Below are 25,405 nucleotides of genomic sequence, written 5' to 3'. Positions count from 1 at the left end.
AGGGGGGGTGAGGTGGGAGCCCGGGGTGTTTGATTTTCCTCCAGCTGAGCAGTGCAGTTGCAGCGGTAGCGGTGAAATCCTGCTCCTCCTGTGAGCTCCAGCCAGGAAAATGGAGGCTGTGATAGAGAAGGAATGTAGTGCGCTCGGAGGGCTCTTCCAGACCATCATAAGCGACATGAAGGTAAGAGGCTGAGGTGTGTGGGGGAGCACAGGGGTGGGGAAGCGTCTTCCCACCTGGCCCGGCGAAACTTCGCCCCGGGCGGTGCAGCCGCATCGGGGGCTGGAGGCGGCGCGACCTCCCCGCGGCGCTGGGGGGACGCTGCCCCGGGGCTGGGTCCGCGTCCCCGCCGGCGGGACCGGCCTGGCAGAGCGGCTCCCTGGCTTCACACCCAGGGTTTGGGGCTTGCGAGTTGGTTGCAGGATACTACCTCTGCCTCCCTCCTCCTTCCTTCTTTTCTCTATTTGTCCTGCTCAAACATGCAAGCTGTTACCTTACACCAGGGTCAGCGATTTTCCTCTTTATTTTACAAATATTTTTATTCTCCTTTTTTCTCGCCTGGTGTGGGCTGTCAGATCGGTAGCAGAATGAATGCCGCGGGGCGGGAGCGTGGTGCGGAGGAGCCGGGCACGGAGCATGTCAGCCGTGGGGTGGGGCTCGGAAGGGCAGTGTGAGCATTTCGGTGCCAAGCTGATGGGCGCGATGGAAAAAAATCTCTGCCTGGAGATGCTCAGAAGTTGATGTGTGCCTGGATTAAAATTGCGGCTCAGCGTGGTATTATTTTCACGCTGTATATGCTCGTGGAGGTGGCATTTCCTTCTTTCTGTGAATGGATGCAAAGGTTTCAAGCGCGGGGGTCTCTCCAGCAGCCACCAGAAACCTGAGTGTGCTGATCCCGGCTCTGCCAAAGGGTCCCTGTGAGAGAGGCGCTCCCACTCTATCTTTGGCAGCCAAGGGCACTCCTGCAGGGTTTTCTTTGGGTGAGCGGGTGCCTCCCACCCTTCTCTCGTGGAAGTAAATAGCGTAAAAGCGTTGCTGTGTTCTGCCCGTCATGTCTCCCCCAAAGCCCGGGGCTGGAGGCGCCCAGCCTCCGGCACACGGCCGTACTGCAGAATACTGCAGTGTTCCCCTGGACAAGGGCAGCTTGTCTTCCTGCCAGGGCCGACTGGGAAGGATGCAGTTGTCGGGAGATGTTGGGGGACGTGTCAGATAATGGGGACTGCCGTAATTTAAAGGCGGCAGCCGTGCAGGCTGTGCTTTTCCCAGGCAGGGCATGGGATTTCTCTGGGTGTTCTAATTCATGCGGGGCTGCGGGAGAAAGAGCTGCCAGGTAGTATTGGAGGACAGGGTCTGCTCTAAGAGGGAGCCTGGCAGACGTGAATAGCTTCTAGTGTATTTTTTGGGGAGGGTGGAGAAGCTGTTTGCACCAGAAGTTATTTTTTGGCAAATGTGCATATGCACGTTCCTCTCAACAGATCTTAGGAGACATTTAATTAAAAGCGTGGCTTGTCAAGAGCAGGCAGGTTGCAGAGAGGAGCGAGGAGTCTGTGTATATGTGTCAAGACAGTGCTGCAGACCTGGCACTGGTGTTCCTCAAGCTCTCAACCTCCTTGGATTTTTAATAATGACTGGACTTTAAAATAAAAGAAACCTCCCCCAAAAGCAGGAAACTATCAGAAATCCTGGAATAATTTTAGTGGTCAGTGCAGGGAACAGGCAGGAGATGTTCTGTTCCAGATCAAGTGTGGTTTTGGGTTTCATCACAGAGGGACACAGAGTATGTTTATTCTTTCCTTCTTTTCATAAGTGATGCATTTGGTTTTTCTTGCTCTTAAGCCAGTGGGCCTCTGTGTAGATTCATTTTTTTTCTTCTACACATTGCTACTTGCATGGGAATGCTGCTCATCAGAAAACATGTTGACATGAGTGTATGGAGATGGGCACAGGTGTGAATATTTTTTTCTTAATGCTCCATAGTAGTGGAACCTGTTTTGTGAAGTGGCAATTACTGAAGGGGGAGGTTTGGAAGGAATCGCTGCAGATCTTTAGCAGCATGGTGGTTGTTATGGTTAAAAAAATCTTCTCATTATTTAGCATGAGTAGAACAAAGAATTTTTACCTGTAGTTCGATTTGATGCAGCTGATGCTATACTACTGAGATGCACTAGGATTCTTTGTGAATTGTGCACAAAGGAGCACAACAATTTCTAAGGAAAAGTAGCTATTTTTTGATAGTTAACCAGAACCTTTCAACTAATCATACCCTTAGTAGTAAAGTGAAAATTAGCATTTTAAGTGCTGTTTCACGTAGTCAGATCTGTGTGGGCAGGCTGCTGGCAGGATCTCGGAGATGTTGCGTAGGGGTCTGCCCACGCATCCCCAAGTGCTCTCTCCGTGCCTGTTTCTCATGGCAGGCTGTGATCAAGGCCCCACATGCCCTGCAGTGCTGAGGGATTTGATGCAGCATCTGCCTTTTTTTAACCAAATGGTTCATAGGTTCTTTTATCATATGTATTGCTCTACCTTAAACTTTGTTATAAAGATGGTAGGGTTAATCAACAGCTCAGTTACTCTGAAGTGTTGCCAGTGGATGCAGATGGGTGCTGCAGCTGAGGTGATGAAGATATAGTACATGCGGACTGATTTTTCTCTTTGTTCACTGTAACACAGAACTGGCTCAGGTGTACCTGTTGTTAATTTTGAGCTCTGCCTGGTTCTGACAAGGTTACAGGAACTGGAATTACAATTCTGAGCAATGTGATTGTTTCCATTTGTCTCCATATACTCTGTAAGATTTGAAACTTCATATGGGCAGTATATGTCAGTGTGACTAACACATTTTTTGACAGCAAGATTGTGTCTTGCTGGCTGAGGTCTCTTGAATGGCATTTAATGTTTTCTCCATAAACTCCAAATTTCTCTCCACCCTCTATCAAAAATATTTTTGTGTGTAACTCAACAAAACCTGCTCCAAAAAAGCTCAGCATAAAGCTAAGTGATTTGGAGAAATGTTACTGAGTAAATGTAAGAACAGTTAATAAGCATCCCATTTGTACTGCACATTATTGTGCATCACAGAGTCACAGAGTATCTTGAGTTGGAAGGGACTCACAAGGATCATTGAATCCAGCTCTTAGCACTGCACAGGACACCTCAACAACCCCACTGTGTGCCAGAGTGCTTTGTCCAAATGCTTCTTAAAATCTGTCAGGTTTGGTGCTGTGACCACTTCCCTGGGGAGCCTGTCCCAGTACTCAAACACCCCCTGGGTGAGGAAACTTTTCCTGATCTCCACCCTAAACCTCCCCTGACACAGCTTCGTGCTGTTCCTTGGGTCCTGGCACTGGTCACCAGAGAGCAGAGATGCCCCTCCACTTCCCCTGGTGAGGAAGCTGTAGACTGCGATGAGGTCACCCCTCAGTCTCCTCCAGGCTGAACAGAACATCTGGAACTTCAGTCCCCTGACAAGGGAAGTCCATTTTTTCCATGCCAAACAAGGGTCAGATTTGTTGAGTAATATGGTGGTGTACATGATGACATGGTTGTTTGTGTAAAGTCCACAATGGGAACTGAACTTGGCCGTTGTGCTCTAGAATTGGATTTCTGTGCTTTGAGATTTCAGGACCTGATTAAGGAATCATAAAGGTGGGAGCGTGTGTGCCCATCCCATCCTTATCTTGATCCTGATGTTTCCTACGATACATCACTGAGCATGTGGCACTTAAAATTAGTTACACTCTTATGCAAGATGTTTTTCAAAGCAATTAAAGTTTATAAAAACAAAAATAAAATGTCTCCTCAGAGGAAAAGTCCTGTGTGCTACATGGAGACGCTGTGCGACTTGTTTTTGAATGCGGCGAATTTTCTGTAGCTCCCTGTGGGAAGGGAGTATTTGATCTGAATGGTTTGTAACTCATTTCTTGCAATTGAGAAATGAGATGCTGCAATGTGCTGTTAATTTCAATATATTTTTTAGTGCAAAGCAAATCATTGCAGTTAATTTTTGGGAGGGCCTGTTGCAGATGGGTTTCAAAAGAACTTGTCTTCTCATGCAGAGCAGATCTTTAATGCTTCTTTTCCTTCTGAGTTGATTTTACATTCCTTTTAATCATATTGTTCTATGCTATCCTGAAGGAAAAAAACCACCACCTCTGAAAACATTGAAATTGCCTGTGTTTGTAGTTCATCCCTTGCTTGATGGTGTTTCTTTGGCTTTTAGCATTCTCTTTATTTGTCTTGCCTCTTCTGCCAGCTTGTGTTTTGACAGAGCAGGGGCTTTCTGTGTATGTACAGCACCTGACACCTGTGGGGTGGGCATGGGAGGAAGATGAGTAATGAGCAGTTGGATGAACACAGGTTGTCTGTGACTTCATTTATACGAAGTCAGAGTATTTACTAAATTTTTATGGGTCAGGTGTGTATTACCAGTTAGTCTCATTCATCTCCCTGCATGTGAGGGACATGCAGGTACTGTCCTGAAACAGTGTTCCCAACAGACATGTGAGTTTTTGGAACGATTTAGGAACTTTTATTGTATGTGTATGTGCCTTATTTATATTTGTTTAGCTGAAAGCACAATAAAATCAGTAATAAATCAGTAACCTCTACTATAATACTCTAGAGGAGGTGCTGGGACTCCTGGACTAGGCAGTGGTGCACATTTTCTTTCAGCTATGCAAACTCTTGGTTGAAACAGAAGAGAGAGACATGAACATATGGGCATGAGAAACATTTATGTTTTTGCAGCCTCTAACCTGCTTTTACAAGGTGATCTGTGAGAGGCAGCATTTTAACTTGGTTTTGTAGAAGTTGGGACTGGGGAGGCCACATCAAGGATTGAGAGTTGTTTGTTGGGTAGCCTTGTTTGCTTACAAGGGATGGCCTTGTGATATTCACACAAATAATATAAACTGAGGAAAAAATATTTGATGGAACAAATAGAACTGCTGACACAGTTACTACAGCAGGTACAGCTGCAAGTCCTCAGTGTGTATGTTAATCCAAGGAACAGCACACATGTACCAGAGAACCTGGGCAAATTTATTTTACCGTGACATGTCCTACTGCAACAGCTCTTCCCCAGCTGTGCTTTATTTGAAGCTTGAGATCTCTGTGGAGATTAGGAATGTTCAGTTGGATGATTTTAAGGGTTAGTTTCAATCCAGCTGTTAAGGATGATAACTACTGTAAGGAAAAACAAATGTGTCATGTACTGGGACTGGCACTGTTTAACATCTTCGTTGGTGACATTGACAGTGGGATTGAGTGTTCCCTCAGCAGGTTTGATGATGTTACCCAGCTGGGCGGTGCAGTCACTGTGTTGGAGGGGAGCAATGCCATCCAGAGGGACTTAGACACATTTGAGAGGCGAGGCTGTGTGAACCAGGGAGCCCTTATTGCACCCTCTGTACCAAAAGGGGTCTGCAAGAGAGTTGGAGAAGGACTTCTGACAAGGGCATGTAGTGACAGGACAAGGGAGAATGGCTTCAATCAAGAGGGCAGGGTTAGATTAGATGCAAGAATTTTTTACTGTGTGTTGAGAACAGATTTTCCAGAGAAGTGGTGGTTGCCCTCCCTGGATCAGTTCAAGGGCAGGTTGGATGGAGCCCTGAGCAACCTGGTCTAGTGGATGGGGTTAGAGCAGATGATCTATAAGGTCCTTCCAACCCAAAGCATTCTGTGATTTTCTGTGCAACAGACTGGTAGGTCCAGGCTTGGAGAGGAAGCACACCTGCCATGTTGAACTGGCATGTCCCTTATACAGCAGTCTTTAGGACAACTATCTCTTTCAAACCTAGCAAACTGGTGTTTTTTCCCCTTCATAAAAAGTCTGAAATGAGTTAATGTGGAGCTTTTCTTCCCATTTGTTTTGTTCCTCAAAGGTTTTACCACCAAGGCATTTGGAGCATAGCTGGCTGCTCTGATTTCTTATCCCTCTGCCTCCCAACAACCTGCTTACTCAGGCAGTTGGTTTGTGTATACTGAAATTCTTGCCTTTTCCAAGCAGCTGCAATATCTTTCTGTGAACATCTCGGAGGGGGAGGGATTGGCATGCAGCAAAGGCTGAAGGTGGTGCAAGAAGAGAGCCTCTGCATGCCTGCCCAGACACTGAGGTTCAAGCAACAGGGCATAGCAGGGAACATACTTAGTCATGAGTAGTTTATTTTTTAGGGACACATGCTCTCTTGATCCAAATACTCTTGTGTGAGTGTTAACAATTTATACAACTGTTGAACATTTGCTACATAAGTGTGCTGGGCTGGCTTATCCTGTGACATACCCAGAACAAGGATTTTCAATATCTCTTGAGAGTACTCCTTTTGGACCTGGCAGGATGCCAAGAGCTGCACAATAAGTTTTGTGAGGTTCTAAGTGTGGAAGGAGTTGTGCAGTGCTGCATGAAACACAACTGACTGAACAAATGTTGGAGAACAAGAAGTCTGTGTAATTACGGGCTTAGTGCTGGTTAATACCTAACAGAGGGTGATATTCAGTGGAGATTGCTGCTTCCTACCTGAGTTCTGAGTGTGCATGAACTGAACCCAAATCTTTGTTATAAAATACCTGAGAAGCTGATTTTATTTTTTTAAGGACTGAAGTTGCAAGAGTTGATGGAGTATACTAGTGCATCTATAGACAGCATCTTCTGTAGCATAGCAGTCTATGTGTTTTCATCTTCTGAAAAACATTTTTTAAGGTTCATGGTTTACCCAAAGACAGTGTGGTCTTGAAGATAAGCAGGGAGCAAAATAGGAGCTATATCTAAAAAGGCTTTTTGGTCTACTTCAGAGCATGCAAAGATGAGTACAGAGAAGTTTGAGTCAGTATCATCAAGAGGCTCCCCTTCAGAATAAGGTAGTCTCTTTAGGCTACATATATAGAAATGCCTTTTCCTCTTCAAGGGTCCATTTTCAATTTGAAAATTATGTCTGCCTTGATACTGTAAGGTGCCAAGCACTGCTTTATTTGCTGGGATCTACACTGACCTTTCTGGACATTGATTGACTTCTTCCTGCTGGGCTGAGATAGCTTGAATGCCAAGATGTTTGGAAGGATTGGAGACAAAATGTCTGGTAGCTTTGTGGCTAAGACCATAGCAGCTTTCATCTTCAAAGTGCTCTCTGGGTGACTTGGCTCCAAAGAATGGCTCCCATTTTAGAGAAAGGCAAGCTATGGCTGCAGGTTTAGTGACTTCTACTCCCTCCCCCTAGGACAAGAAGAAATTGGGTGCATCTACAACATGGAGTTAATGAGGGAATGTTGTTTAAGCTTCCAGTATAATGGGTTTCTATCTTCATGTACACACTACTTTGTTTTTACTGATTAAGACGTGTTGCTGTTCACCCCTGTGATAATCTGGTGTTTGCAGGCAGAAGAGATGACATCTAAAGATGACTGATAAATTCTCAACAAAAGCGTCCTGAACTCCTTTCCTGGAACTGAAACTACAGGACCTCTCTCAGTTTTTAGTGGGGAAGCCTGACTCTAACTTCTTAACCATAAGCTGGTTGATCATGAGGAATTTGTGTCTTGTGGGGTTTTCTGTGAGCTCTGTACTTTTCCCTCTTCTGGTCAACAACCATAAGTGATATGTAGTTGATTTGAATCCTAGGATGCTAGCTGGAGTGCAGTCATCCTTTAACAAACCATTCTTGCAGGAATGAGCTTGTGTTGTATGTAAAATGCTGCTGATGAGTGTGTAACTAGAGACACTTGGTTGATGGTACAGAAAGATTCACGTTTGTTCTCATTCTTTCTTCCACATAAACCGCCACCATGCTTCTCATCCGAGCATGAGATGTATTTTTTTTTTTGCCAGAAAATTCACGTGTGTGCTTTGTCATTTCTCTGAAGCTACCTATATAGAGGCACAATTTAGAATTTTTTCTTAGTAAAGCTTTATTTGGGATGTCTCCTAACAATACCATCCATGAACAAACCACATGGATGCTCATTGCCCATGAGCAAACCAAGGGTCTAATTTGGAGCTTGAAAGGGATTATTTATCTTCTCATGAGTAAAATGGAAAGAAAGTAGCCTGCATTAAGCATATACCTGCATTTCATTGTCTGTCATGAGGCAAAGGTCAATAAGCATTAAAAGCGTGGGTACCTGGCTGCTGCCTTTCTCCCAGTAGGTACTTTCCTGGTCAACTCAAGTGCTTGTTAGTAGTTTGGGTCCTGAAGATTGTTATGACTACTTGTGGGATGGAGATTGTGTTGAGTGGATGGTCAGAAATTAGGGTTTCTGCTTGCTTGGAAAGAAGTGATGAGACCCCAGTGGTGTTGGTGACATTACCAGCACAGGGCTGTTGGCTTGAGGCTGTCCTGTGCAGGTATTAACTTGACTGAATGCCTCCTGATGTTTTAATTATCTTCATTTTGATCCAGCTGAAATATTGTGGGTTTAGAAAATAGCTGCTGAGTATGTACAGTGGCCACTTAATGATTGAGTGGATGAAAGGCGGTATTGATGAGTCTCAGAGGAGAAATCTGCTATTCAGGCTTGCAGACTTGTTCAGACCTGCAGTGAAGAGTGTGGAACTAAATGCTTCCTCTGGAAGACTACTTAATGTCCAGCTTTTTTCATGTGGCATGGGATAAAAGGTCTCTAGATGCTGTGGGTAGTTGTTTCCCACCGCCCCCTTGTCTTTTGAATAACTTCCTATGTTTGGAGAAGGAGAGACTATGTTTATGCATGATGTATTTTCTCACAGTACGAGTCTAACTTTTGTTTGCTAATTACCCAATCTTGGATTTAAACCATGAAGTGGCTGCTTTGGAGCTGAGTTTCTTTATGTTATAAACCATGAAACTGAACTGTGGACAGTACAAATTTGACGTGGTCCCTGTTGGCATAGAAGGAGGCTCATGAGTTGGATTTGTAAGCCAGGATGAGTTTTCACAGGTCCTTGCTGTACTACTACTACATTGGAGTCACAGCCATAGAGCAACTGGTATCCTCCACTGGGGATGTTTAAGCACGGGCTAACACACTACAGCCATTATTATAATAGAAATTAAAGGCTCCAGAGCTCTGACAACAGAATGGTACCAGACTTAGGTTCCCTCTCCCTCTTTAAATGGTTAGTGAGATCTAATAAAAATGTGTGCTCTTGAAAAGTAGTGCTGCATTTCAATGCTGCTGCTATGGGAATTGGGCATTCTTTAGAGTTCTTCAGGTGGTTTGAGAATGTAGAAAAAATGGGTATCTGTGGTGGTGGTGTTGTTTGGGTTTTTTACCCCAGTGGTGTGAACACCCTTTTCTGGATTTTACTGACTGGATTTTAGTCTTGTTTTCTTTCCATGTCATTATCTGTTTTCTTTATTGTTCTAATTGTACTATTTAAACTAAAAACTAAACAGTTTTGAAAATACTTTAAATGTGGTTCTGTGATACAGAGAAGAAGTACCCAGTTGACAGGTTTTTTAATAGCGTATGAGATGTCTTCAGCAGCGCTTTGTTGCATAATTTTCAGTGTTCTGATAATGTGTCCTTGAAAAGCAAAGCTTGGCATGCCTGTTTTATAGTATGCATGCTGAGGGAAACTAGTTTCTAATCCTGCTGTTCCCTAAACAAGAGGCAGAAATAATGGAAGTAAATGTACGGATACAAGACTCCGATTTTAATTACCCCTGCTTTCTTTCCTGAAGGGTAGTTACTGCTTAAATGACATCTTGTTCTGATCTTTGATGTGCTTTTACTTTCACCTGCATACACTATAATCTCTCAGACCCTGAGTCTGTACCTGTCTGCTCCTGTGTTCAGTGCTGTGGGTGTTCAGCTCTTGCTGTGAGATCGTGTGAAGTTCATGTCTTTTGCTGTTGGTGCCTTTTCACTCCTGGCCCAGCACAAGTTGAGAGTCCCTTTTGCTGATGGAGCTCAAACTTTTCCTATGCCTGGCAATACCTTCAGCTTAGAAAGACAGATGGGACTTTGAATTCAGCTGGTCCCTTTCCTTGTCTTGTGGCAGTATTTCTGCAAGGCCTCTACACAAATGTGTTACTCTTCCTGAAAGAGTTCTAGTGAAGGAAGCTGCCTGACATTTCAGAATTGCCTGTTACCTGGTCTTCTAGTTGAATAGGTTGTGCATTCTGAAACTTCTCTGCTGAAGCCAAACTGATTGTTTCTTGTTCTGCACCACTGGGAAAGAGATGATGGACAGCATCAGGGATGCTCTTGAAATCAGTATCGGGACTTGGCTGAGTTCTTGTTCTGAACATAAGAAATAGGGAGTAGATAGGGTAGATTTAGACTGGACACAAATTGATTTAATTTACAGTGAAGGTGGTGAGACAGTGGAGAAAGTCACCCAGAAAAGCTGTGGATGCTCCATCATTGGAAGTGTTCATGTTCAGTCTGGATGGGGCTGAGAACAACCTGATCTTGTAAAAGATATTCCTGCTCCTGGCAGGGGGCTTGGACTAGATGGTCATTAAATGTCCCTTCTAACTTAAGCTGTTCTGTGAATGTGTGTATTTGAAAACCAAAGGAGTGATGGAATAGATTTTGTGTACATCTCTATATCATTATAAAGAATGAAGTTTCTCTTGCCAGCAAAATTCCTGTTTCAGTGTGTAGAAAGATTTGAGACTTTAGATGCAGCTTAGGAACATTCATGAGACAAGCTGTTGATGCTTTTCAGAGTAGAAAGAGGCAAAGCCAACAAGCAGAGTTTTTTGGATGGAGAAGAGCAATTATGAACTTCAGGCAAGATGATGCTGATTCTGTTCTCACCTTTATGTTGCAAGACCTTTTGTTACTTGTTAAGGATCTAGGCAGTCCTGTCCACGAGTTGTGGACTTGTTTAAATGAGTGGATTGTACAGAGGAGGATGTGTTAGTGTTTGGTAGCAGTTTTTGACTTATGCAATTATGGCTGGCCAAGTGCTCTTTCACCCAATTTACTATTTATTCTTCTAGAAAAGAGGAAAAACTTCCAGTGCCAAATGTTACCTGAGAAGGGAAACTGCCTGTCAAATGTTGTGTCTTCTAATGTGTTGAGACATCTGTGGCTGTAACCATTGTTTTTCCCTTTTTTTTTTCTTTTTTTTCATTTATATTTTCCCCCTCCTTCTTTTTCTTTCAGACTGTTATTGTTTTCCTGTGCTCTTCCCCTCCACTCTTTCCTGGTTTTATCTGTGAAAGGACTCTGGAAAAGTGGTATTCTCTATGTGTACACTTGCTGACTGCCGTTTGTTATGTGTAACATCTGTGACCTTGTGTGGTGTTTAGCACAATAAAGTCTCTTTGCTACTTGGAGGTAGTGTAGTGAATGCCACAGAAATGAGACATTCATAATAATCCTTGTGATTCTGTTATCTGGTAAAAATATAAAAAGAAATCTTTTGTTTCCAGCATGATTTACTTTGGAGGGGTAGGAGGTCACATGCACAAGCCAAGTTAAAATTTTTGTTCCAAAACCAGATCTATGGCATTTGGATGTGTTACTAGGGCGTGGAGCTCTGTAACACTGTTGTGTGTTTGGGACTCAACTTTTTAGCTTATCATAGCTGAACAACACTGAGGTGGAGAAGTTCTTACTCCTGTAGCCTGTGCAGTTGTTTTCTTTTCCATTTCATTGAAGTCTTGCAGTTAGTCATTGTTAGTACTTTCCTGGAAGGCATACAGCTCCTGCTTTGATAACCCCTGAGATAAAACCAAGGCCCTGCTCTCTCCTGGTTCCTCTCTCTGTTACCTCTCTAGCTGAAACAGCCAGAATTAGCTTCTGGATTTGCTTTACTGAAGAGCACCTCCCTGGCTCTTTCCCCCTGCCCCAGAAGTTTAGATGGGTTGTTGATGTGAACAAGATTCCAAACTCTTCCTGCTGCCTTTGTACTTGATGTGTCAGCAAGAGCTGGTAATAGGGCTGCAAAGCCTTTCTGATAAATGAAAGCACTTAAAACAACACTGTCAAGGGTTTTTTGAAGATGGAATGAGTCTTGTATGTGGGAATTGGGGTGCAGGGAAATAAATTAATAAGGTAAGCATCTTTTTGCCTAATGGGAAAAAAAGAATCATAACTTCTTGGCAGAAAGAGTGCGAGAACGTTTTAAAACTGTCAAGGCTGCTGATACTTAAGTTGTAATCTTAGATACAGCAATCTGGGTTCCTATTCTTGCCTTTAGATGTCATCAATAACAGTTTCAGTAAATATCCTTTGCTGCAAGCCTACCCTTCCTTTTTTGAGAAATCATTGAGTTTCTCATGTGTGTCTGTTCTCATTCCTGGTGTGGGATCACTGCCCTGAAAGGTAGGGAAAAACTATCATCCATAAATCTTTTGTAGAGTTGTTTATGTAGGGGGGTTGTGCTGATTCACCAAAATGAAAAAAAAATCCACCCAAGGCTTAAATTCTTTTTCCCAAGCTGCATCTTGGTGATAATTTGGTGCTCTTCCCTGGTGTGGTGGGCTGATCTTGGCCAGCTGCTTTTTATCTCTCCTTCCTCAATGGGATAGGGGAGAAAATCATAAGAAAAGGCTCAATGATTGCGACAGAGACACAGAAATCACTTCCTAGTTATTGTCACGAGCAAACCAGACCCGAGTGAAGAAGATGAAATTTATTGCCAATTAAAATAGACGTGAATGGTGAGGAAGGTGGACAAAAATTGGGACATCTGCCCGTGTCCATGGGGTCTGGGTGTCAGATGGGATTTCAGTCAATGACGATGGCCCACCCTTCTCCCCCTGGCAGTGTGGGAGCTGTGGCTTTGGAGGGCTCTGCCCAGGTCTGGGTGTTTGTGTGGCACTCCAGACGCACTCGCTGTCCCTGGGGGGAGTTGTTTCGTGTCCCTGATTGCGGCCCGGCTACAGAGGGACCGGCACGGGGCACCGGGTGTTTCTCAGCCCTGAGGCTGAAAGGTGTTCCCGTGTTTGCCCTGCCTGTGTTTGGCACAGATTAGCTGGAGCTGGGCTGTGGGATCAGGTGACTAATCACCTATAAGCCCACTAATTAAGCAATGGGGTAGGATAATGGCATGCTGCAGCTTTCTGGTGACATGCTGGGTGACAGGCTGAGCTTTGCTGAGGAGCTCCAGGGGCCTTGGTGCCATGGAGTGTCACATGGCAGTGGGAAACACCCATGCTGTGGAGGACAGGTCAAATTTCTTCCTCGATGACTAAGACATTATTAGGCACAAAGTTATTTTGGGGGAAATAGTCCTTGGATAAATCCTTTAACAGTTTAAAAGAAAATTATTTAAACAAACCTTCACTGTAATCAATCCCTGGCTTAATCCATGAGGAGCTAAATGGGAATTTGTGAACCAGGATCCTGCAGTGGCTCTTCCCTAAGCGTGGCTGCACCTGGGGGAGGCCTCCTGCTATCACAGATAACACCAGGCCTGAGTAACCCTGACATTTAAAAAGGGAAAAATTAGTTTCTTTATCATCTGAAATTGGAAATTGCAGGGGGAGCAGAGGAAGCTCCGGGAGAGGCAGCATTAAAAATAGTGTGTTATTATTCTTCAGATGAGGCTTTATGTCACAAAAGCGTGTCTTGGACAAAGACATCAAATTCCACCTGCTGTTTCTTTGTGTTTAAATTGAGAAAGTAATACATGTTGAATCAAGGATGTGTATTTTTCACCACTGTTAACATTTCTCTTGACACTGCTTTGACAACAGCTTGAACCGTTGCTGGAGGTGAGACACAGCAGGGCTGCCGTGCTCCAGGTGGCACGGGAAGAGGTCTTGGGGAACGATGTTGGTGCCCTGGGCACTGACACTGTGCAGATTTACAGCACCATTTGATTCCTGCCATCTCCTTAGTTTGTCCCCACAGGCATCGCTTACATGACTTCCTTGCTTCCTAGCTGCTGGAGTTGGGATAAACCCCTGGTTATTTGGTCTTGTAAAGTGGTGGTAGGTGTTGAGCACTTTTGCTGTAGGTAGGAATGAAGCGGGTTTCAGTTTCAGCAGGGATGTGGTGGTGGAAATGTTCTTTGGAAAAGCTGAAAGGAATGATGCAGTTTAGTGCGTGACTTCATGATCTGAGGGAGAGATGAGCTTGTGCATGTGGCTCCAGCAGGGAAAAGTGAGAGCAAATTGTTCTGGAAGCCAGATGAAGTACATGCCTCTTACTTTGAGCTGAGTATGAAACCAAGATATGGCAAGCTGAGCAAATAATATAGGAGTTCATATCCCTAATGTAAAACTGCTGGAAGGTTTTCTTTAAAAATGCAAAAACAAGTGAAAAAAGGACTCCAACAAAATCCACCAGCGAAGGTATTAATTCAGTGACATTAAAAATCCCCAAAAACTCAATTTTTCTACTGTGTGAAATGAGGTCAGATGCTCGATGCCACTATATAGGGAGCTCAGGTAAACACACTGCATTGATTTCAACCAAACAAATACAGCAAACAATTAAACAAAGTGGGCTCTTACCGCTTACTCGAGCAGGCTTGGTTTGAGGAAAACAGCATTTTTTATAGACAAGAACTAAATAGTTGTGGAAATGTTTGACTTCTCCAAATTTGCTTTCCAGACTGACCAAAATAAAAAAAAGGGGGGTTTCTTCCTGAGCTATGTTTTGATAGGAGTGCCTTAAGCTTGCCTGGGAAGTGGCTAAAATGCAGGGCTGGTGTCAATCTCCTTCATGCCAGCAGGTGTGTTTAGCTGGATAATACACCAGGGAGATGGAAACATAATCAGGCTGCTTTGGTATCCTCTGCTTGCCGGCTTGCATTTTGCTGGAGAATCCTGTAAAGCCTTGGGCTGTGCTGGTGATTGTCAGGGCTGTCAGGGCTCCTGGCATGCACATGCATAATGCATGTACTGCGTGCAGGTGACACTGAGAGACGGGGTTCAGAGTAGGGACTGCAGTAAGACTAATAGGTTTAAGGAAATAGCACTTTTTGCCCCTTTTAAATAATTGGGTTTCTTTCATTTTTAAAATGTCTGACAGTTTTTTGCTTAGCACAAAGCACTTTATATTCTATTCTAGGTCTTGCCACCCAGATAACTGCTATTTTCTTTTTCACTTTTGTATTTGCCATTGGCTCTGTCATGTGTAGGGTATAACAAGGTTTTATGAACACCTGCTTTGCATTGTTTGGAGTCTTTTCCCTTTCTTTTTTCCTTTTTGCAAAGACCCCGCAAGCCTTGCTGAAAAACAGAGTAGAGTACCAGTAGCCTTCCAAGCAGGTGTCTGGGAGCTGCCTTGCCAGGGTGTACTGAGAAGCTGGAATTTGTCTGACAGTTTTTGGGGAAGGACCTGTCTTTGCCCTGAAAACAAAGCACTGTCTCTCCCAGCAGTGGATTTTGGTTTACTTACAAAAATCAGACCAGTTTATAAGTGTGGATTGAGTTTGCTACAAGCAACTGCACTTTCTTGCAACCTCTTCCAGTCAGAGCTGGGGTAATGTTAGCCTTGAGGATCTGCCTTATCTGGGTTTTATTGTGTTGTTGCTCTGGTAACAGCAAGTCTTATACCTTTATTAAAGGAAGCAGGGATATTTTATTTTACTCTCTAGACTCCAATCAAAGGGAAATGTTGAGGTTTCTTTCTACCACATTTTTGCTGTTAGTGGAAAATTTGTACTTGCTCTGCAGAGAGCAATTTCGGAGCAAAGAGCAATTTTTTTTTTTAAATTTGACAAATAAAGATCAGGACTTGCAAGAATACTTCTTGTCCATATTCTGAGTAAAACTTTGGGTTTTAATTCAGTCTTAAAAAATGGGGAAAATTCTTTAGGAAACTTGAAGTCGGGAAGAATTAAACCTTATTAAGCACTTTGTATACACTCAGTGCCATGCTGTTTTATCAGCTTCAATTCAGAAATTGTCTCTAAGGCTTTTGACTGTTTTGGAAACAGGTCTTGCAGTGACACGGTAGCTGTTGGGAAAGCTGGTTGTCTTGAGCTGTCGCTGTGCTTTTCTGTGTGCAATTACAGAGTTATATTGAGGCAGTGCTTGAAGTGGTGTCTTGGTCAAGTCACACTTTCATTGTACAGGCTCTGAACCTGGAAAAAACACAGATGATCAGTTGGTAAAGAAGAACAACTCTGATGCTGCCTTTGGTTTTGTGAGCTTGTCTGTACATGCTGTTGCAGTATACTAGTGCCCTGCTTTGAATGGGCTTGCTTTTTGCTGTATCCATCCAAAGGAAAGCATTTCTTTTTGCTGCTTCAGTTGAAATCCCTCTTGCCCAGTGTTTCTATTCAGAAAAACTGTAAAGCCTCATTAGAGGACTACTATTTCATCTGGATTCAGAAGCAGTTGATTTTGGTGTTCATGGATTTAGTACAGTTTTAGTTATTGTTTTACATCTAGTTTAATTTGATGTATAGTATTAAAATCAGAATGCTCGAGTCAAGTGTTCATTGTTGTGTTTTGTTTTTTGTTGCAGGGAAGTTATCCAGTGTGGGAAGATTTTATAAATAAAGCTGGGAAACTGCAGTCTCAGCTTCGGTAAGTTTTATGTTACACAGTCAAGATCCCCTACAGTTCCTTGGATGTGCAAACATTAAGATTAAATGCAGCTTTTGCAAGGATAATTTTCTGACCACGTCCTAGTAAAATTGTGCGTATTTCTTAGTCAACACCTGCATGTAATTTTTAAATACTACTACTGGTGTTTTAACATATTTAGGAAAATTCACAATATGCCATCAGCTATACATAATAAATATAAAATTAACTAAATTTCATGGCTACTGATGAAAAATTGGAAAGAGTTTACTGTTGTTTAGTGAACACACATTTGGAGTTAGGTCTATGTTGCCCTTTTTATTAATGTAGAATACAAAGGGGTTACGTGGGAAGAGGGCTCAAAATATTAAAAAATCTTTGGTAGCCTTAACAGCATTTTCTTCTGACTTAAAAATGAAGAGGATTGCTTTGCTGGATCATACATTGGCGATTATTAAAACTTAAGGTTTGGGGTATACTTTGAAAATGGCATTCTGGATTTTTTGATATATGACAAAGCATTGCACTCAGACCAATTCTACCTCTAGAATTCATTCATTTGTAAATTTGTTTCTGCTGATACAAATACAAGCTCCATTTCCTCACAACTCTTCCTAAACCACAGTCTCCTCTCTGCTCTGAAGAACACGAGTTTTTTTCTCCAGCACCTGTAGTGGTAACAGGTTATTGGCAGTCTGGTTTGTGGTTCTGTGTTGCATTATGAACCATTCCCAGAGAAGCTGGGGGTTTGCTTCATTTGCCCTAAACAGCTGGAATATGCTGTTCTGCTACACTCTGCCGAACATGCCATGCTTGCATGTGTTTTTTTTTCCTTTTCCAGCAATCGTGTCACAGTGAGTATGGAAGATGTTGAGGAAGTAGAGAAAGAGGAAAAATGGAGAACTTTCCTAGCATTTTACTCTCCAAACCTTCTGGGATGGCATGAGGCATAGTTTTGTTTATTTCCCAGTCCTGTGGTGTTGCATTCTGTCGGTGCAGTGCCACAGGAACATGAAGCAGGCAGCTTGAAAGCCTGTGTTCGAGGATTTGCTGTTTGTTTCTAGCAAATGTGAGCCTTTTGCTGCTGTTTCATTTCTGTGTGCTCTGATAAAGGACAGCAGATGTCATTTGAGCTGGAGCCAGATCTTTCTGGATCTTGTTACTGGGGAAATGGAACTTTGTTATTAGCAATATAATTAATAATTAACAACATAGTACATGAATAACAGTGTGACCCACAAGTCTGGAAGAGGAACGTCACAAACAGTGTTAAGGAAAATTTTAGAAAAATTTTCTGGTTCCAGAGCCCAGTGTTGCTAGCTAGCTGTCAGAGTGAGGGTTTGCCCTCCCTTTAATCTCCTGAGCATGTGGAGAGTCCTTATGCATTTGCTTGGTCCTGTCATGCCTGGGGTGTTTTTTTCTGTGTGTGTTCAAATCTTTTGTGCTGTCAGTAGGCCATTTACCACACTGCCAGTTATGTCCTCTGTACCTTGAGCATATTTGGAGTGAGACTTGCATAAAATCTGACCTAATTAAGCAGTCCTGTGGTCTTTCTGGCTGAGGATCAGCTTCCCTGCAGGTCTGCTGGGTTTTTTGAGGCTACCAAGGAGCTCTTGAAACAAAGTGAATGTGATAGTCCCTGTTCTGGATTTTGCTTGAAAAGGCTGACTGACACCACCAGGAGAGAAAATCAGTTACTGTTAGAAAAGATGTGCAGAAACAGAACCATGAGGTAACTGTGGAGAGGGCACAATTGTAGAAGCCCTGGCCTACTTTTTCTCTTTAATTGGGTCAACCAGACTATAAACCTTCAGAAATTGGGACTGACCTGAGGTGTTCATGGCTCTGGGGCATGCTTATCTAGAACAAACGTGTCTGGAAATTGTAACTCACGTTTGCTGTCCACTTGAACAGATCTGTCCTCCACAGGTCTGGGGGTGCTTTCCACACGTGGAGGGGAGATTGGGCTAGGGAAGGTTGACACTTCGGATTGTGAAGTCTGAGGTTGCTGGTGTACCTCTCAGGAAGGGTCCTGCTTGGAGGAGCACTAGATCAGAAAGGGGTTTTGGTAATTTTGGGGGTTTGGGAGTTGGTGGTTTTTTGTGGATTTGAATTGTTTTGTTTTTTACATGAAATTGAGGGGTTTTTTTCTTCCTTTCCTGCTTTTCCAGTTGTCCAAGAACTCCAGACCAGTCTGATTTCCAAAAAATTTTCTGTTTCAAGGGATGCTCATGCTCCCCACATGAAAAATGCAGGCAATTGTTTGGCTAGGATCCTAGATAAAAGGAAGTTGCTGCATGTTTATTCTTAAAATATGCATGTTCCCTGAAAATAGCAGTGGCTATAATTTGCTCACTAATGGGTGAAGTATAATGTGTGTTAGATTTGTTTTTCATGTTTGACTGCTTAATATTAGTTCTTCAGAGGAAATCAGCTAGAAGGAGGGTGGCTGTGCTCTTTTGAAACAGCACCTGTCCTGTGCAATTCTCAGCATGGAATTGGCGTGGCTGCCTCCAAGTCCATAGTGCTAACACAAAGCAAGGAAGGGATTAAGAAATGAAGGAGGGAAAAGGCTAAGTTCAGATATAAAAGAGCATACTTTTTGTGGCCTCTGCAAGTTCACAGTGTTATTCTTTATAAGCCTAAATGTTTTTGGCAGTAATTAAATAGGCATCAATGAGACACTGCTAATGTTTTGTTATCTGTATGCATTTCAGGACTACAGTAGTAGCAGCTGCTGCCTTTTTGGATGCCTTTCAGAAAGTGGCTGACATGGCTACTAATACACGTGGTAAGCAGATGTGTCAATATTGAGTTTAACAGAATGCTGTGTGGTTTACACCATTTGTAGTAATAAAAAGAAGTCTTGTTACATTGACAAGCAGATCTGTGAGACATCTGTTAGATGGACTTGCACTTTGAAAAAGTGGCACGTGAAAAAGGAAGTTGTCTTTACTGAAAAAAAAATGCTGGAAACCTGTAATTTAAATGTGTCATCAATCATGTGAACACTTCTTAATTACCATTTGAATTATACGTTGATGAATAATATTTTAGAAAGCAAGATTTACAGAAATCTGTATTCACTGACGCCTCTGTACCTTGTGGAAATGTAAAAGGCTTGATACAGCTGGAATAAATAACTGTGGGGCTGCTGGAGACAGAGCAGATACTGGCTGATGCTATGGCCTTTAGGGTCTGCCGGTAATGATGACAGTGATGTGTACTTACATCCTTGAGCAAAGACTTTGTTTGTGATTCCCCTTTAAGTCTGATGTTCTTGGTTGAACTGAATTTTACTGGGCTGTGGGCTTCTCTGGGTAGCAGTCTCAGCTTATTGGTGAGTATGGAGAGCCAGAATAGTGCAGCTGGCATTCTTTCCAGCCTGCTGAGTTGGAAGGAGACAAAAGGCTGCTTCTCTCTGATGCTGGATGCCCAGTGACCAAGGCATTGTGTGCAGATGTCCCTGCACTGGTGTAGGGCATTCCCCGTGGTCACTGTCCTTGGACTGCTGCTGAAGAGTAAATCCAGAGTGTAGATAAATCACTGTGAAGGAAGAAGCTCTTGGTCACCTCTAACCCTAAAGGTTTTGTAGCATTTTTTAAAGTCCTAATGTGCTGTTGGCATTTGACTTGGAGAGTAAGAAAGTAATATTGCTGACATGAAGGGTGTTCATTCCCATTAGCAGAGTGCAAGCTCAGTCAGACTTCCCTTACCTCTGGCTTACAGGAGGAGTAGCAGCTGCTGGAGTGAGTTCCAAGTCAGAATGACAAGAGGGAAGAATACTTCTTTTTCCTGTCTAAAGCTAATATTTACATTCTGATAAGAAGTTCCTCATTATATGCATACCTACTGTAAATTATAGGTAATCTACTCACATAAAATAATAAACATGACAGGAAGTGGAATAAACTAAGGAAGAGACTCAAGGAAGAACTTCACTTGGATTTCTAACATGTCCTTCCTTCAAGCATGTTCTCTTCTCTTTCTTCTGCTTTCCCCAAGGGGAAACAAAGTAAACGACCAAAATCCTTGGGACTTGTCTTCTAGCTATGCTGGCAGGCTTATAGGGCTTCCATTGAGATACCAGAATGACTGAAACTTTTCCCACTCTCAAACAAAAATGGCTTGTGTGGGTTTTTGAAGGGTATTTTGCACTTTCTGCTGTGTCGTGTCTTGTCTCTTATCTCTTCGAACACATCCTTTACAAAAGGAGCTCTGTGAATCCAGGCATGCCAAATTTGTATAGCTCCTCTGTTCTGTCTTCTGCTTTCCCTGACTGAAAGGATAGAAGGGACTTTTGGTTTTATTTTTAGAAAGTGATGTTCTGGGCAATGAATCAAAACTCCCAAGTTAGCTGGTGGTTGTGATCTGCCACCCAACCCAAGCTCCATTTGTGCCCATTCAAGTTTATCTCTGAGGTTGTGCTTTGCTCCTTTAACAAATACTGGTCATTCTACCTTGCTGTGGACAGGGATAAACACCTGTCCCCAGGGAAGGTGATGGCAAAAATCCCTATGACTTGTGAGGGCACAGTTCAATAAAAAAAGTATTTTGCCATCAGTTTAAGGAATTCTGTTCCAAAATTGAAACAGAAAAACTTAATATTTTTTTTTCTCCAATATGGGAATTTTAACTGGCTCTCAATTTTCCAGTGGTTACCTGAAGTGGTTACCTGAAGTGAAAAATCCTTTCTTAAATTTTCCCTGTTACTTACCCAGTATATAAAATTATGTATCTGATTGTCTAATCAAACATCTGGCTGCGTTTCACCCTGTTTAGAGGGTTAACAGATAAACCAAAGTTTACAGTTAACAGATTAACCAAAGTCATGTTCAGCTGCTGGGGGTAAATGAGACCTGAGTAGCACTTCCCATGACAAAGGCAGGGAGGTTGGTATATTTTACATCATGAGGCTGGTTTATCATTGCATGAGCCAAATGCTTCTTCTGGGAACTAACTGTGTATGGAAATGCTGGAGCAGGTGCCTGCTCTGGAGGGACAGTGTTAGTTCCTTGTAGGATGACTGAAGTGTTGTGAAGCTGGTGCTGCCTTTAATTTGTAATTGCTTGTAGTTCTACAGAAAGTGGCCTGTTATTTTAAGACTCATTGATCTAGCTGATGGAAGTGTTTTATCAGTCAACAGAAGAACTCTGGCTACTCTTTAATCTGTTTGCAGCAGCATTAGCTTTGGAAGAAGAAAAAGTGTTTGCCTGGGTATACATGTGCACACACATGCAAGGGGGGACAATCTCCTTTCAGTCACCAAGTGTTCAAGAATGAGAGCTTATTTCCATCATTGCCAGTCCCTGTTCCAACTGGTAGCCTTACCTTGTGTGCCATTACTGCTGTTCCCAAGCACTGTCTTTGCTCTTCTGGTGCATTGTTCTCTCCAAGCCATTTACTGTCTTCTAATCCTGCAGTGGTAGCAATGTTAATCTTCACATTCCCATCTGGAGCTCAGCTAGAAGGCATAATTGGAGCTCTGCCTGTGGTAAAATCTGATTGGATGAGTCAGATAACCTGTACTTTGCTGTATTTTTTTCTCTTTGTAGCTTCTGAAGTAGGAGAAGCCCTGGATGTGAAGTACCTGATGTTTTGTGGTGACTCAATACAAAAAATTAATTCCCAACCAGCTCATTTCAGCTTTTGCTTCCTCCTTTGCTGTCTCTCCATTTTGATTTGCATCAACCCAAAGTTGTCTCTTTTTTCCCCAGTTTAGTTCCCTTGGTTCAATGCTTTGATTTTAGCCTGACAAAGGAAAACACAGGGAAATTAGTTCTGATGCATGTATCACCAAAATGTTAGATTTCTGTGGATCTGGTCATCTGAGAATCATCATTTAAATGGGGGAGTTTGTTAAGTTATGTTGCTAATGTAAAGTAATGCTAGCTGTATAGCAGTGTGTGCTGTTTTTGCTGGCATCAGAGATTTTTGAAAACAAAATTCCTTCAGATGTTTTGATTTTTGAGCTCTGACAAAATAGAGACATCTATGTAGCAGTTTTTGTTATTCAAGCTGCATCTGTTTGGCATACAGCCCTGCAGAACTTGGTAGTCTGCAGTGGAATCTGTATTATCTCTCACTATGATTATTAAAGAGAATGCTTACAAAATATTAAATGAATGAGGTGCTTCAGGGTACCTTTAAATCCTTAATATACCTTAAATAGTGTAATAATAACTCTTGAACACCTTAAAAGTGAAGTTTCCTTTTGGGGAGATGTGTGCTCATGAGTTTTAGTTCAGGCTTTTTAACAATGGCTTATTTCTTTCAATATTTGAGATTCTGAATGTTTTTACCTGCATCAATTCTAGCTGAAGCATGGAAGAAATTTAAATCTAATTTAATTTTATTTCTGTTTACCTGATTATTTGTGCAATAAAAATACATTCCTTATGAAGACAAGAGCTGTGCATTACAAATACCATGTTTATATGTGATATATGTTCAAGTTGGCTTTCAGCAATATGTAAAAAGGCATGTGTAAATTGCTTTGCTTTTTGTATGCTAGTCTTCTTCTGCCTCTGCTGCATTTGAATGTCCTTTGTAAATAAGTACTAGAGCTCAGGAACTTGAAAAAGTAGGTGTGAAAAGTAACTATCCTCCTTGTGTTATGGGGGAGATTAATGTGAAGATATGCACGCTCCTTATATATCCACTTAATACACCATCAGCAGCTTCCCAATAAAACCCTGCCCCAGTCTTGCCTACCTGCACAGGTGTAAATTAAAATCTATGGAAAGATGATCAAAAAACTTTGATTTACCCAAGCTTAAAATTGATCTTCAAAGTGAGATTGTTAATGAGGCAGCTGATACTCAAGTCTTGTGGTTTTTTGTTTTTTCATTCATGTTGAAGGGTTTTGCATATACATAGGTGTGCTTGATATTAGCAGATTAGTTAAATCACTTCAAGAGGGTGTCAGTGTATCACAGAGCTTTCTCTGGCCAGCTGGATTCCATGGATTGTAATGCTGTTTGAAGTTCCCTCTTGGCAAGTGCTACTAGAGTTATGTTTTCCCTGCCTTTGGTAATTCTGACATCTAGTATGTTTTCCATCTCTTTCATTTTACAGATGTCTGAGAGGATTTTAAGGCAATGCAGAGTTGCAGGAAATTCCACTTGAGTAGGAGAGCCTTTCTGCTGGACTGAGGGTTTTGAGATCAGGGGGGACACTGTGGGTAGTCAGCCAGCTACCAAGGGGCACTGAGTAGATTTGGAAGCAAAACTCAGTTTGTGTCTGCATGGCATGCAGCAGCAGCAGGGACCAAAGTTAGCATAGTAATTTTAATGTTACCCTTTTGAGGGGCCGGATACATCAGTGTGGAAGAAGTGCTACATTAAAGTGCCTGCACTTTTTTCAAGCCTCATTAAATTTCAACAGCACACAAAAATGTAAATATGGTTTAACACTTTTACTTATAAAATTAAATTTGATTAATATTTGTGAGTGTCTACGTCAATTAGCTCTTCTATGGCACTACTCAGTGACTTCTCTTCATGTTTAATAAGGCTGCTTAAAATAGTACCTTTGCTGCAGATCAGTGTTCTGGACAGACTCTGCAACCATGTTGTTCCAGGTAGTGTGTAAGTACCCCTTCAGACAGCCCTTAGTCTGGGTGATCCATTTTTATTTTGGCCAGGATGTGTATTGTATGTATTGAAGTGGTTTCCCAAGGTGCCGAGCTGCACAAAGTGTTGCAGGGCTGGAATTACCTGTGAGCTCCTGTGCTCCCTGTGTGCTTAGGCCTCCTGAACCAGGACCTCGCTCACTGCAAATATGGCAGAGTGTGAGCCAAGGCATGGTAGGGTCTTGGTGCTACAGCAAAATGTAATGGACAGTACTGAAAGATGTTTTTTACTGATTTATTTATTTTCGTGGAGGGGAAAAAAAAGATGGAACAGAGATGAAGGCTGGGGAGGAGAAAGATATCACAGTCTACAGCAGTGGACATGCAGCTGTATGACATTTCTGAAATGGACTGCTTCGCTCCTGGCAATGGACTGGGGAGATGTGATGGTGATCTGTCCCTAATTTCAGAGTGAAAACAAAGCTGGTCACCAGAGGAAAGGCATTTTCATTGTCCCATTCCTTAGTCTGACTCCTCTTTGATTTCAGATGCTTGTACTCAAATAGCAAAACCTTTGTTTGAGCTTCCTGTCAATTAAGATAAGACTGTCATAAGTACTTATTCCTCCTGTGGAGTCTTTGAAGAAAAATAATACAGTCCAGACTTTTTCTTTGTGGATTTTCATATATAAAATAATCAGGAAGAACAGTATTTAAATGAGCCATTCAGTCTTCCATTATGTTTTCATGAAGATGATGCAAAATGCAGGACCAAAATCAGAATCACTGGCAGATAATTTTGAAGCTGGATGCATATTACATATCTGTTGTGTTTGGAGAAGTGGGACTTGGATATTCTGCTTAACAGCAGCTAAAACTACAAATCAGAAAGGCCATGTTGTGCTATTTACTGTTTCTGTGTTCCTATCTCTCTCTAGACCAGTAGCGAATGTCAGTCCATGTTTGTCACCAAGTGTGTCACCCTGAGAACTCTGCTTCTGATGTGAGCCCCTTTGGCTGGAGCAGTCAAAATGGGCTGAACATCTAAAATGCTCAAACACAAGAGAAGTAGTTTGGTTATTAATGACTAGATTTTATACTTAGGGGCTTGAAAAGGCTGCACTGCAGGTAAAAAAAACATGGCCATTGTCTTTTCTTTGGATAAGTGCAGGCATTGCAGCTTAAAAAAATATTACTTATTTATGCCTTATTTTTTTCCTTGAGGTCAAGACAAAATCTAGCTCAGGGTCATTGACAACATTTGTGCTGATTTATCCTTACCTAAGGAGTAATATTCAGGGCAACAGACAAAAATAATTGCTATAATAACTTACAGAGTCAGATGTCCCTTTGTACAGTGCAGAGAGTGACACAGGAGTGGAGTTTGCATATGTCCTACAACCCAGTATTTTTTCGAGCT

General features: G+C 42.4%; 1 protein-coding gene across 10 annotated transcripts in view; it reads left to right on the top strand.

The window, feature by feature from the left end:
• The first annotated feature begins 6 nt into the window (after nucleotides 1-6).
• The window catches only part of MTSS1 (MTSS I-BAR domain containing 1), a 126,231-nt gene continuing 100,832 nt past the window's right edge, over nucleotides 7-25,405 (top strand). For all 10 annotated transcript variants that reach the window (XM_031056757.1, XM_031056759.1, XM_031056753.1 and 7 more), the window contains exons 1-3: nucleotides 7-181; nucleotides 16,352-16,413; nucleotides 19,131-19,204. In XM_031056757.1, the coding sequence (XP_030912617.1) occupies nucleotides 110-181; nucleotides 16,352-16,413; nucleotides 19,131-19,204 (208 nt within the window). In that variant the 5' untranslated portion in view covers nucleotides 7-109. The remainder of the gene's footprint in view (nucleotides 182-16,351; nucleotides 16,414-19,130; nucleotides 19,205-25,405) is intronic.

Source organism: Geospiza fortis, unplaced genomic scaffold (genome assembly GCF_000277835.1).
Source record: "Geospiza fortis unplaced genomic scaffold, GeoFor_1.0 scaffold111, whole genome shotgun sequence".
Classification (NCBI taxonomy): Eukaryota; Metazoa; Chordata; class Aves; order Passeriformes; family Thraupidae; genus Geospiza; species Geospiza fortis.
Note: the sequence above shows the minus strand (reverse complement) of the source record. Positions and strands in the feature narration are given on the sequence as shown.